The sequence below is a fragment of the Natator depressus genome, chromosome 14 (assembly GCF_965152275.1).
Source record: "Natator depressus isolate rNatDep1 chromosome 14, rNatDep2.hap1, whole genome shotgun sequence".
NCBI classification, from domain to species: domain Eukaryota; kingdom Metazoa; phylum Chordata; order Testudines; family Cheloniidae; genus Natator; species Natator depressus.
This window is the reverse complement of record NC_134247.1, coordinates 39,375,942-39,389,458: the sequence shown is the minus strand read 5'-3', so window position 1 is coordinate 39,389,458 and position 13,517 is coordinate 39,375,942. Positions and strand designations below refer to the sequence as shown.

At 54.8% G+C, this 13,517-nt stretch overlaps 1 protein-coding gene and 1 pseudogene across 1 annotated transcript; both read right to left on the bottom strand.

The window, feature by feature from the left end:
• The window catches only part of LOC141998040 (zinc finger protein RFP-like), a 338,200-nt pseudogene that overhangs the window by 309,885 nt on the left and 14,798 nt on the right, over window positions 1-13,517 (bottom strand).
• LOC141998558 (maestro heat-like repeat-containing protein family member 1) lies at window positions 62-3,636 on the bottom strand. Its single transcript, XM_074971428.1, has 5 exons — window positions 3,491-3,636; window positions 1,752-1,849; window positions 1,269-1,391; window positions 694-773; window positions 62-254 (listed from the first exon to the last, which is right to left on the bottom strand). The coding sequence occupies exons 2-5, from the start codon at window positions 1,809-1,811 to the stop codon at window positions 65-67; spliced, it is 453 nt and encodes a 150-aa protein (XP_074827529.1). The 5' UTR covers window positions 1,812-1,849; window positions 3,491-3,636; the 3' UTR covers window positions 62-64.

The following is a 13,517-nucleotide window of genomic DNA, read 5'->3' as shown; positions in this document are numbered from 1 at the left end:
ATCTCTTCCCTGCTGGAGGGAAGGATCCAACCCTGCAGCTTGTTCCATCTCCGCTACCCCACCCCTAAATCTGGAGCTCCAGCGAATCAAGGGAGCAGGGAGCAAGGACCACTCTGGAAAAGTAAGAGGATGGAAGAGGAGGAGGTACCTGGATGTAGGTGGTGTCCTTCTCCGTGCCCAAGGTGAAGACGGAGTGAAGGGCAGCTCGCAAGAGGTGTGTCTCTAGGGCTGGCTCCAGGGCAGGTTTCATGGTGCTGGCAAGAGAGAGGAGCTGGTATTAGACTGTGCAGTACGGGGGTGGGACTGTCTCCAACACGGACACCAAGCCACAGGGATAGAGGCACAGGCTGGCAAGAATGGAAACTGAGGCACTTAGCTAGGGAATGACAAGGCCAAGGCGTCCCAGACAGACAGTGGCAGGACAAGAATAGCTCCTGTTCCCTGGAGCCTGCTGCCCCTCCTGTATCTGAGCCCGGGAGTGAGCCCCTCCCCAAAGCCCCTGTCATGTTATGGGAGTGAAAAGAAGAGCCCCGCCAGGAGAGAGTGACCCTTCCCACCCCACCATCTCTGCCAGAGGCGCCACTCTTGGGAGGTGACCTGGGAGGGACAGTGACGGTGACTCCCAGCCTTGGGCCTGAGCAGCACTGGGGTGAGGGGAGCCGGCAGGGTGGGGGGGTGGGGCTGTCTCAGTACCAGAGGTAGCCCACTGCAGCCAGGGAGTGGGCGAGGACGGCGCTGGGTGACGAGTCATCGGGAGTCTCCTCGATGAGCTCCTGTGAGACGCGAAGGAGACAAAGGATCATGTGAGATTCAGGCCCGACCGACACCTCCCAGTGAGGAGATGACACAGCCAGTGCCCCACATGGCCAGCAGGATCCCCCACCACCTCCCACTCCTCCCATTCCTTCCTGCCCATCCGACTTGTCCCCCTTCCCGGATTCCTGCCCAGCTCACTCCCAATCCCCTTCTCTCCTCCTCCCTGTCAAAACTGCCCCCATTCAGCCCCATCCCGACGACTGAGCTGGGACCATGTGATTCCTTGGCCCCCACTCTCAGCTGCCCTCCAGCCCCACAATTCCCCCCCTGCCCACTACTGACCAATCTCACAATTTCTCCCTTCTCTTCTCCCTAGTCTTCAGCCCCAGCAATCCTTGTCCTCTGCTGCCCCCTCCAACACCACCCAGCCCCCACCCATGAGCCCGGCCATACCCCTGCCAATCCCATGTCTCTCTCCTCTCTCCAGCTGCCGTATGGCGTGTATCACTCACCACGATCCTCTTCACCACAGCCGCCTTGCAGCAGCGCGGCTCCAGCGTGTCCTCCCCTCTCTCCCGTGCAGCCAGACATACGGGGTAGATGGCCTGAAGGAACAGGAGCTGCTGCCCCTCATCCTGCACCCACCGGGAGTGGGGTATAGCGAGAGAGAACCTGTTAGCGAGGGACCTTCCTGCTCCACCCAAACCAGCTCCAGGGCTGAGGCCTCAATGGGGGATTGTGGGGACCCGCCCATTGTCCAAATCCCCCACGACTCCTACACAAGCAGGATCAGGAACTGGGACAGTGCCTGTAGGGGGAGACGACCTCGGCTGTTGTGGGACAAACACCCCCATCTTGGGGGTCCCACATCATGGATGTAAAAGGGCCCCATTAGGGGTGGTGGATCAGGAGGGACAAGACCCTCGGCAGGGGGTGGGGATATTGGGAAGGGACAGGGCAATCTTGGTTCCAGCCCAGGTGGGGAACATTTGTACCTTATCTCTGCACTGGAGCTGCTCTCGGATGACCTTGAGAGCAGCTTCATCTTTGGCCATGTCCACCCCTTCCTCCTGCTCCAAATCCAGGGGGGTCCCTGCACCAGGGAGGGAAGGACAGAGGCGTGGTGGGCAGAGCAGGATTCAAGAACCCCCTTCCCACCTCAGGCACCCAGGGCAGATCGGGCCCCAAACCTCCCTCTCAGGGATGCCTTCAGCCCCCAGCAGCTGCAGAAGCCCAGAGCAGAGCCCCCCCTCCACTGGCCAGGACTCCAGGGGAGTTGCCGATTCCCCCAGCCCCGGAGCAGCAAGGACCAAAGTGGCAGCAGCTCTTCATGCCCCACCCCCAGGTCCCCGTGCGGAAGGGGCAGCTGTGTGACGGCTGCTGTTGTCAGTGGGGTTCGCGTGGCTCAGGCCAGACACCTGGGCTGGGGACCCCCCCCCCACGTATGCCTGGGAGAGCGTCTGGGCCCAGGGTGTTCACATCCCGTCCTCACCCCTCCCGGAGCCCAGCCTGGCTCCTCACCTGGAAGAAAGCAGTGGCCTCCATCGGCCTGGCTGCTGCCAGAGGCCCAGGTGCTGCCGCTGTCCCCTGCTGAGCTGCCGGTGCTGGGACAGGGACCTTCCCCCTCCTGGCCTGCGGGGGCTGGAAGGGCCTCAGAGACCGGGCAGGGCGAGGCCTCCTGATGGGAACGAGGGCTGGGCTCCTGGGGCCGCTGCTGCCCACACAGCAAGCCCCAGAGCCACCCTGCCCGGCGCCCCTCCTGGGCTGGGTCCTGTCTGCAAAACCGCAGCCTGGGCCAGCTCCAGTGGGGCCTGGTCGGGGCCTCTCCCAGCTCGGCGCCTGCGCCGGGAGCCGGGTTCCTTTTCCAGAAGGCCGGGCACTTCCGCCGTCTGGCCTGGACGGAAGCTGCTTCCCCGCCAGCGGGGACGCAGGGCTTGGTCTGCCCCTTGGGAAGATGGCAGCTGCTTCCCTCAGGCTCTGGGGCCACCTGCAGAGCCTTCCTCCTGAACATCCGCAGGAGTCTGGCCATCCTGGAACCGAGCGGGGAGCAGGTGTGAGTCTGGACTCAAGGCAGCCTTTCACTCATGGGCCTTTTCCGTCCCTCCTCCTCCCTGCTCCAACCACAGCAGCTCCCTCTGCCCCTACAGGAGTGCAGGGAATGCCATCTACACACACTGGCAGGAGTTCATTGCATGATCTGCTCCCAACGTTTCCCCTCATAATCCCTGCTGCTGCAATATCCAGGAAGTCGCATCCTTTTCCAGCTATGGGGTCAGTCCCAAAGACCATCGGTTACTCTGGACAAGCAGCCCCCTCCTGTCGTCCCAGGCCACTCTCCCACCCAGGCTAGAGAAGGAACAGAACCCAGGAGTCCGGACTTCTCCTGGGAAACCATTCCCCACATCAAAGTCACAAAGACCCTAGGCACAGGAAGACCAGGGCCCTCCTCATTCCCCATTGATTTCCAGGCTCAGCAGCTCACAGGGTCTGGCCCAGATCTGAGACTCTCAGCCTGGGGAACAGTGTCCCACAAGGGAAGGGCTGGGAGCCCCATTGCTGGAACCTTTCCAAACACACTGCAGACGGCTCTGGAGAAGCCCCTGCCCGGTCTAAGAGTGAGGGGCTCTTGGGGGCTGTTTGCATATGAAATCCCCCTTTGGAGATAGTCTCTCCCCGTTTCTGCCTCTCCCCAGACAGACAGGGGAAGCCACCGAGGAACCCGAATGCCACTCACTTGCTCTCAGTGATGGGATAATGGATGGCGGATGTTCAGGGTCAGCAGACGTCCCTCGCCCTCCTCCTCACTCTCCAAGCCCAAGGCAGGCTGGAGAGGGTGGTGACCTCAGGAGTTACCCTGCCCAGCCTGCAGGCAGGGTGATGACACGAGGGCGATCGACTGGCTGTGAAAACAAGAGTCTGTCTTATTGCTGAGGGATGGAGGAACTCAGCCAGCAGCAGGGGGGTGCAGAACACTGCCCTAGGGTGGAGGGGACAGTGCCTCCAGGATCCTGACATCCCAGCACTTTACACACCTTCCTGGAGCCTCCCAAACCCACTGGGCTGTAGCGATGGGACCCCAACCCTACTGATGGCAAACGGGCCTCAGCTACCAGCTCAGGGTCACATCAAGTGTCAAAGCCATGGATGGACCCCTTCACTAACCACTGCCGCACACTCCCTCCCACAGCTGGCAATTGCAACCAGGCCCTAATGTCTGGTCCCCCTGCCTTTGAGAGAGAGTGTCACTCCTGCTTCCATTGCTGCCCATTGATCTGTGGGACTTTGGGCAAGTTGCTCCCCCTCTCCATGGCTCTCTGGGACTCACATCCCTGAATGGGCTTAAAAAAAAACAATGGTTCAAGTTTGGCCCCAACTAGTTCTTGTTTCTCGAGACTAGCCATTTCAGCAAAGTTTAGAATTCTTGACATTCAACACCTGGAAACATCCCTTTCTCCTTCGCAGACGGCCTTAACATCCCTTATCTCACCCAGGCTCCCTGCTGCCTGGACTTAGAGAATTGACCCTATTCCCACTGGACCTACCCAAGGTGTCACACAGCAAAGCATGACGGAGCCAGAAAGAGAAAACAACAGTTCTGACTCCTGTTCTAACTAACAGACAACAACCCCCCCCCGGAGGCAGGGATAAAGCCCAGGAAATCAGGTGTGAACATTTTCAGGGAAACCGTTTTCTGTCAGAAAATCCATTCAGACGAAACCACTTTGTTTCTTGAAATCATAAGAAGTAGGATGAAAATTCTTTGCAAAAATATTTGCTTGCAAAACAAGAGCATCTCCTGTTTGTCACAGTGCATTAAACTGTCTCATCGTACACAAAGGGGAGACACTATGATCTAGAAAATTAGATGAGATGCTTCAGTCTGAGCTAAGTAGTCGCTGCTCTTCTCAATTTCAAAAGAATAAAATACAAATCCAATTGAATATTAGGTCATAATCGGATATGGCTCAGTGTGATAGGACATCCTTAATCTGCACTGCTCCGAGTGACACTCTTCAGTGGATCCCCAGCATCCACTCATCCCGAGGTAGGTGGGAGAGTATTGTTATTCGTTCTTGACAGAAGGAGAAACGAAGGCTGAGAAAGGAGCAGGGACTTGTCTTAGCTGATGCAGCCAGTCAGTAGCAGAGTTGCTCTCAAATGAGCTCCAGACCAACAATTGTTCATAGTAATTATTCAGCAAATATTTCAGAAGAATTGGAATGTTCGAGAGGATCATGAACTGCTCTGAGACAATGAATGGAGAGCAGCATCCACATTGGTCAAACATATAACTGGTGGTGCTTATTTGCTTGGTCATAAAAGAGAACAACAAAGACCAGAGTTTCCTCCCTGTCAATAGCCCCCTCCTCAGCCAATCAAGGTTGAGACTTTGAGGGGTGGGAGGCTGAGGGTTCTCATCAAATAGCCCAAAGAATGGCCCTGGTCACCACCGAGGGGATCACTCTCAGAGCACTAGTCCAGTCTCACCTCTCTGTGAGGGCCTCCCACAACACCCCCCCCCCGGCCCCCGCTCCACACACAGAGCTCCTGGTGGTGGGAGGAGAGCAGAGGAAAAGGAAAACGGAAGCAAGAAGAGAAAGGTAGGAGGGAGAGAGGAAAAGGGAAAACAAAAAGGAGAAATCCCAACGTCCCCAGTAATTCTAAGGGACAAAGTCCTAGGTCGGAAATAAAATGCTGCCCCTACAGTTGAGTCTTTTCCTTTCCTAAAAATCAGCCGGCACCTGATAGATCAGACTGAACAGGTTCCAAACCTCTCCAAGGCTCTTACCTTCTATACAGGGACGTCTGTTTTCGAGCAAAACCACTACAAGAAAAGGAGAAAACTCCGAAGAGGGTCCTCCTTGCGCTCACGAATGTGAAAGTGAATGCTCTCTCAGTCCTCCAGGAGAGACCTCGAGAAGGAGACGTGCTGAAGCAAAGCCACAGGGATCTCCGAGCTTGCCCCTGTCCTGCACCCCTGTCCTGCCTTGCTGATGTCAAGATCTCTCTGTGAGGTCATCGCCTCCCCACCACCTTTGTCCAATAGGCTGAGGTCCTGCCAAAGGCCCTTGTGACGTCACTGCCACACCCACCCCTCCCCTGCAGTGCTGATGTCCTGCTCCTGTCCAGCCACATTGGATGTTTCAGCTGCTTCCCCTGGATCACCCCACACAATGAGCGTTCATTGTAGGCTCAAGCCCAACACAGTAAAACATCAGAGGCTTCTCCCCATGCTACGCTCAGTTTTTCATAAATGAGCAGACTTTATGGATAGAAGAGACAATTAGAGCATGTCATCTGACCCCCTGCATATCACATGCTTTCTGTAGAGCATAGAAGCTAGTTTTTGACTACACACGTTCCAGAAAGGCATCTCGTCTTCATTAGAAGACATCAAGAGCTGGTTCTTTTCCAACTTGTTTTCTTTGAATGGCTCCAGCTTATCAAGGGATCCGATTGTTCTGTGTCACTGCCCTCTCCTCATCATTAATTACCACTCTGCTACTATTTTATCACCCACCAATGTTAGCAGCAGTGATTTTTTATTTGGGTTGCAGTTCTTTGATATTTATTTTCAAGAATTAGTCCTTGAGAGCCTCTTCATATCTCTCATGCCCAGAACCTGCTCCATACAGCACAGCGAGAAAAGGCCGCCCAGCCCAGCTATGCCCTAGGGGCTAAGCACAGAACAAACGTAGGAGCTTGTGTCATCCATAGCTTCTGAACAACATGTGGGGGTCATCAGCTTACAAAGACACTCTAGACCGGTAGGGTAGACAGGCCCCAAATGTATCTAAGTGTCCCGCCTTGAAAAACAGGAGAGAAAAAAACATAACCTTGAGTAGCTTTATTTTATAGTTGTGGAAACTGAGGCACACAGAAGCAAAGAGATTCACTCATGGTCAAAAAGCCAGGAATAGAAAACGGCAGATCTGCTGATAGTCAGTCCTGGTCCCTAGCCGTGTTTGTCCTGGCCTCTCTGCTTCAGCTCCAGTAACAACCCAAGTCGAGGTTTTCTTCTCCGTGTCCTTTAACTTCACTTCACTGGAGAAGAAAGATTTTTTCTGACCAGCTGGCTCTAATGCATGAAGATGTCTTTCCAGAAGTCGTGCTCTGGCTCAGTCCCATGTAGTAGGTTTTCTGGAGGAAGCGCTCGGTGACGTTCTAGGGCCTGTGTTACACAGAAGATGGATAGGATGGTCCTTTCTGACCTTAATTTTTTTCTTTCGCTAGGAGGATAATGCTGGACATTTTCTCTCATTTACTTTCCTTTGGAATAATTTCAATCCAGTCCAAAGGATTTCCTCTTCCATTGTGTCTTCAGCACCTTTCCTAGCAAACAGTTACTGTTCGAGCACAGGTTTCCAGTTTCAGGCTGTCCCAGGGTGAGAGGGCCATGAAAGGGGTAGTAGCTCAACTGAACCTATCCCCAGGTGAAGGGAATAAGTGCAGGGGTCACAAGAGAAGGAGCAGCATGTAACTAGGATCCAGGACTTCTGGGCGATATAAGAACAGCCTGTGCTCAGCCAGGAGAGAGACCTGCAATGGGAGCAGGCCTGGGAGGGGCTTGGATAGTCCTTTCAAGGCAGTTTCGGTACACAGTAGGGGATGGAACAGCCAAGCTGCTATGGCTGGGAGCTGGGCCTCCTGGCAGTGTCCAGGAACGAAAGCACAGCACCTGCCAGGAAGGGAGTCCCCACAGAGGGACACCGTAATCTCCCAGGGAGAGAAAAGGCTCTCACTGCCATTTCTTAACCTCATGGGGTGTTCTCCTGCTCCGCCAACCCCACCCCTATTTCAGCATCTCCAGGTGCCTGAGGGAACAGGAACCAGAGGCCATCCTGCACCTGGCACACAGATCGAGGTTGATGAACTACCTGCCCGTGGTGACCATGGTGCAGGACAGCACTCAGGACATGCGAATGCAGCTCCAGATCCGGGAGCAGCTTCCCTTTGCTGGCAGGAGACCTTGCAGGTTGAGGGGGGGTGAGACAGGCACTAACATGGGCATGGAAGTTTGGGGAACAGGACAGAGGCCGGGGCTGGGCAAGGAAGGCAGGGACTTGGGAAGAAAGAGAGAAGATCAACCACTTTCTGAATGTGGGTCAGGATTATCCCCACTTTAGAGAGTGGGAAATTGAGGTGCCAGGTGTGTCAAATTGCCATTTGACAGAGCGCCTGAAGAATCGCTACAGCCAAAATAGAAAAGCTATTAAGTGTCAGAAGAAGATGAATCATGGAATTCAAAGTTCAGGGCTGACCAGCAAAGATGTCGTGTATGTCATAAACCAGACTGCGCTCTGCCACCTCCCTGGTCTCGGAGACAGGGGTCCATCCCTTGGACAGGGGTTAGAGGATCTTTCTCTCAGACACACAACGGTGAATAGTTTGGAAAACAAACCCTGCTTGTCATGTTGTTCACTGGCCCTGCTAGAAACTCCACCCTCCAACCATTGTGAACCGGGACCAGGGACACCATTCCCCTCTCCTGTCCACAGGTACCTGGGCACCCGCAGACACTGCAGCTGGCACAGGCATTGGTGCAGGCTCTGTCACGGAGCTGGACGAATCACCCTGCTGGCCCACATACCCAGCGTTCTCCCTGAGCCATCCGTCCCGCTGTCTGCTCCACCTCTCTTCATCCAGGAGCCTCTAGAGCAGTCCCTCTTGATGGATTGTGTCCTTCTCCTCCTTGGTTCTTTGGCAAGCAAGGTTTTTTTGGCTTCTCTTTGCCCCAGCTTAACCCCTCTGCCCACCAGTCCCCTCCTCTGCTCAGCCCCCCCCTAAATTGGCCTCAGCCCCAGGGAACCGCTCCCCAGCCCTGGCTCCAAACACCTGCCCATTCTCTCCTCCTTCTCCCCATTGGCAAGCCCTGGCCACCACTTTCTTCCTTCCCCGCTCTTATCCTTCCTCTGCCTGCCCAGTCTCTTTTCTGAACAGTATTTCCATGATGGCCTCTGCCCAGCCCCACCCAGTACACAGCTAACCTGGGGAACTCACTGCCAAAGGGTATCACTGAGACAAAATGACCAGCAGGGTGAGGCACTGACAGGGATCATGAAAGCCTTCACAGTTACATTAGATCAGAGAATGAATTAAACCACCATAGCACAGGTCTCCAACCAGCCGCTCACTCACAGGGAATCTCCCTGACATGGGAGAATTGTCCCATAGAGCAGAATTGTCCATTGATTGGGGGCGGGGTCCCTGCCCCTCCCTCTACAGAAGCTGACGCTGGTCCCTCCAGGAGTCACTGCTCTGAGCAGAGCTGTTCCCAGAAGCCTGTGGAAAGAGGCACATTTAGTCCCATAAAGCTCTGCTGACTCTCAGGGCTGGATTCAGACACTCCTGGGCCAGACAAGGGACTGCCCCATTGATCCGGTGCCCCACATGGAGTGGCAGTGGCAGGAGGCCCTCACAGAGATGCTGGGACAGTGGCATAGGAGCCCTGCCACTTCAATGAGCAATCTAGTGAACCTGACAGGAAATGGCCAAACATTGCTGTGTTCCCAAATGGTTTGAACCAAAAAGTTTCACCCAGCTTTATCTTTAAAGCGCTTCAGGCCCATTCTATGGGGCCCTGCCCCTTGCGTGGCCATTGTCACCGCTGGAAAGTGGCTGAATCAGCATGGAAGCATTTTACAACCGTTTTGCACTGGTGTGAAATCACTGCACAGAGTGCCGGGGGAAATGGGACTCGCCCAGTGCAGGTTTTTATCCCTCTCTAGTGGCGGGACCCAGTGAAAGGTTTATAAGTCTGCTCCTGCCTTTAACGGGCTTGGTTCTTTAGCTCGAGCAGTAGAGACTCATGTTTTACACCCAGAGACCCGCGGCTCAGTCCCAGCCAGGGTGTTGTTACACAGAGCAATATCTTCCCACACAAGGTGCCAGAATTGATTTACAAGTGTCCAGAGCCTGAGACTGCGAAATGTGTACCCCACTGGCTGCACTCAGAAAAGGGATCTGACCCTCTGCACAAAACGAGGGGGACACCCCTGGAGTAAAGGGTTGTGGTAGCACTTGTAAGACTGGAATGATCATCAGCTCTGACTCTCAGAGGAGAGCCCTAACTTCTGACTCACCGTGACCAGGCTGTTAGCAGAAAGCACCCACAGGCGGTTGTTGGATTCTGTACCATCCGCCCAGGGCTGGTGCCGCCACTCGGCGAACTAGGCGGTTGCCTCGGGCGCCAAGTGATTGAGGGTGGTGGTGGGGCGGAGGTGAGCTGGGGTAGGGGGTGAGGGGAGGGCTGCCTGCAGCTACTGGCGGGGGGGGCGCACAGGGGAACCGCTCCCCGCCCCAGCTCACCTCTGCTCCGCCTCCTCCCCTGAGCACCGCCCCGCTCTGCCTCTCCCCCTCCCAGGCTAGCGGGCCAAACAGCTGATTGGCGCCGCGAGCCTGGGAGGCGGGAGAAGCGGCGACGCGCTCCGGGAGGAGGCGGAGCAGAGGTGAGCTGGGGCTGGGAGCTGCTGCACGCGGGGCTCCCTGGGCCGAGCGGGGGGGGGAGCTGCCCCAGGGCGGATGGGGGGGGCGGCGGGGAGCTGCCGCAGGGGAGGCTCGCCGGGCCGAGGGGGGGCGGCGACGGGGAGCTGCCGTGGGGCTCCGGGGGGGGGGGGGCGCAAGTTGGAAGTTTTGCCTAGGGCACGAAACGTCCTTGCACCGGCCCTGATGCTCTGCCCATTTGCAGGGCTGGGCCGGGTCCCTCCTCCAGAGGCCGGTCCAGATGCAGGGGAGCCTTTATGTTGCTGCAGGAAATCCTTTAAAAACAACCGAGGGAGAAACCTCGCCCTGGGGACAGCACACTGGTCATTCACTGAAGGCGAGCAGGAAAGTCCTCCGGGGAGGCAGCAGTGTGTTTCAGAGCTCACTCTGCCCACTTCGACACACCATGGGTGGCTGCGTAATTGTGTCACTCAGTCAAATCCGGCTGAGTCTCCTACTGCTGGAGCAGCCCGGGGCCGCAGACGCCTGGGCCTGTCAACTTCCAAGCTCATGTACGGTGAATCATGGATAACTGTGGTGTGTGTTACATCACCGCTGTAAATCATCCGTCCCAGCTCAGTCACTGCCAACAGCTTCTCTGTGACTCAGCTACGCTTTTAAACACTCTGCGCTTGGCTACAGGGGGAAACTGACCGGAATAACCCTTTCAGAATACGCTATTTCAGACCAGCTCCCCAGGCAGATGGAATTGTGGAATAAAAAAAGGATTTTATTCCAGAAGAATTACTCTACGTGGGATTTTGCAGTAATTATTCCAGAATAAGGTGACTTTTGTTCCAGAAGAGAGTGTCCACAGGCTGTCTGGAATACCTACTGCTGTCAATTTCCCTGTGTCGACGAGCCCTTATAAAACTTCCATGGACTTCAGTGGGGCAGGATCAATTCAACCCTATAATCTGTTTGACAGTGCTCAGTACAATGGGCACCCTGCACCCTCATTTGGGCCTTTGGGTGCTACAGCCATAAAAATAATAATAATAATATTAATAATAATTAATAAAAAGTAATACATCTCTAACAATGTAACACCCATTTGTTATCTAGTGCTTTTCATCAATAGATCCCGAGTGCTTCATGTGTACTGACCCTCCCAACATCCCTGTGAGATAGGGAAATGCTGCTACCCCTATTGTACAGATGGGGACACTGAGCCACGGAGAGGTTAAGTGACTTGCCCAGGGTTACTCAAGAAGTCTGCAGTGGAGCAGGGGATTGAAGCTGGGTGTCCCATGGCCTAACTAGTGCCCTAACCACTAGGTGATCCTTCCTCTAAACAAGAAAAAGATGCCAAGAAACTGAGCCGCTGGAGCGCTGCAGGCCACTCCTTCACTCAGGAATCATTTCGCTGCATTCTAATTCTTGAATCCAAAGTTTCAGCGCAAAAGGTTCTTGGCTAAGAGGGAAAGAAAAGTGCCAGAATCCTGCTACCGGGATATTCACTCAGGATGAAATTTAAGCTGGGTAAGGGTTAGGCAACACTTAAATCCCACTTCAAGACCTTATGTGGGATTTGAGGGATGTCTGGTTGTTACACATTGCGAATGACTCACCCTCCAGAGATCTGCAATATTTTGGACTTCCAGCCATGCCCTGGGTGGCTTGAAATGTTACGAGGCATTAGTGCTATGTGACTTCCAAATGACCTGACCTCAAAGTATATTCCTGCCTCACCTTCACTGACAAAATCACCCCCAGTCTCCTGGCCACATGCACGTTAAACCCCTTCCCTTATGTTCTTACTATCAGGGGTGCGGCCCTGCTGACACCTCCACCATCAGGGACATGGTGTAGGGAAGCCCTGCACAGACAGCAAACTGATTGGAGAAAATCCACCCTGCAGACATTGCCCCCCACCCCACTCCGAAAGAAACTGACCTGCTGACTCTGTGCATCTCACTCATTCAGTTAGGAACCACTTAGTTGCATTTTAATTATTGAATCAAAAATTTATGTGGCTGTAAGAACTTCTGGGCAAAGGGGGAAAGAAAGAGAAGCCCCAGGACTCCTGCTAGAGAGGGCAGCACTGTACAGAGCATGAAGAGAGATTCACTCAGGGGCTCTCTGTCCAGGGGTGGATCTCACCCTAAAGGGGAAGTCATTGCAAGGAGATGGATTGAGAATGTAATTCATAAGCAGGCTCAGAGGATGTGAAAGCAAGGCAATAGATTGACAGTTCAATGGATTCCAACACACGAGTGAGATCGCTGATGACCTGGCCAGAACTGGACAACTGGAAATTCAGGTGGGAATGACAACGGGTGAGGATACAGAAAAATAGGAAGATATTAACTGATGAAAAGATGAACGCTCCTCTGATTGAGATCAAAGCATCTTGGAGAATAAAAACGCCTGTCGTGAGATTGCGGACGGGGTACGTGGTGGGAATGACAATCTCTAGAGATGAGACTGAGATTATATGCCCTCTGCATGATGTGGCACAAACATGTTAACTTAACACCTGCCCGCACTTCTCAATGTAATAGTATAAGGAAAGGGAAGCTTTTCAGATTGGACACCTTGGATTAAGCCGTGACAAAAGGATCCCATACGAGTTGCCACATTCATTCTCAAACTTCCTGGCCTGATACAATTATTGCAGGACAGTAAAAAAGGCAGACAGAAAGAGGGGTGCACCTTGCCTGCTTCCTAAACCAACTCCGCTCATCTCCCGGCCATAAGAAGGCACGCACCGCACAGAGACCCACCCACCCACATGCTGGATCTGTGTGTTGGGGTGGGGAGGGGATCTAGTCTATCGGGTACTTACAAGGGGCTTGGCCTCTAGGACGTGAAATACTGACTGCCGCCTGGAACGCGTGTGAGCAGCAGAGGTGAGTCGGTAGGGAGACAGTGCAGGGAGAGAACGCCTCCCCACAGCAACCCACAGCCGGCAAGTTTATATGGGCTCATGGTGCCCGTGCTCCAGCAATATTCAGGAACGTGGGCACGGCCCCACCAATGTTTGGGGTTATATTTTCAGAGCCGTCCCGTCCATAGGCCTGGGCCCCGCGGGGTCTAGGGTGGCCTGGCAGGGTTAGCAGGGGGCTTGGTGCCAGCAGCAGCAAGAGACCTAGCCCCAGCCTGCCCCACCCTGCTTCTTCCCGCCCCTGCTCTGCCCCCACTCCACGCTTCCTCTAAGCACCCGCCCCACCTCTTCTCGCCCCTGCCCTGCCCCTTCCTGCCCCTGCTCCACGCCCATCCCCATTCCGCCCCTTCTCCCAAGCTCTCGCCCCCTCCCCACCTCTTTCTGGCTTCCG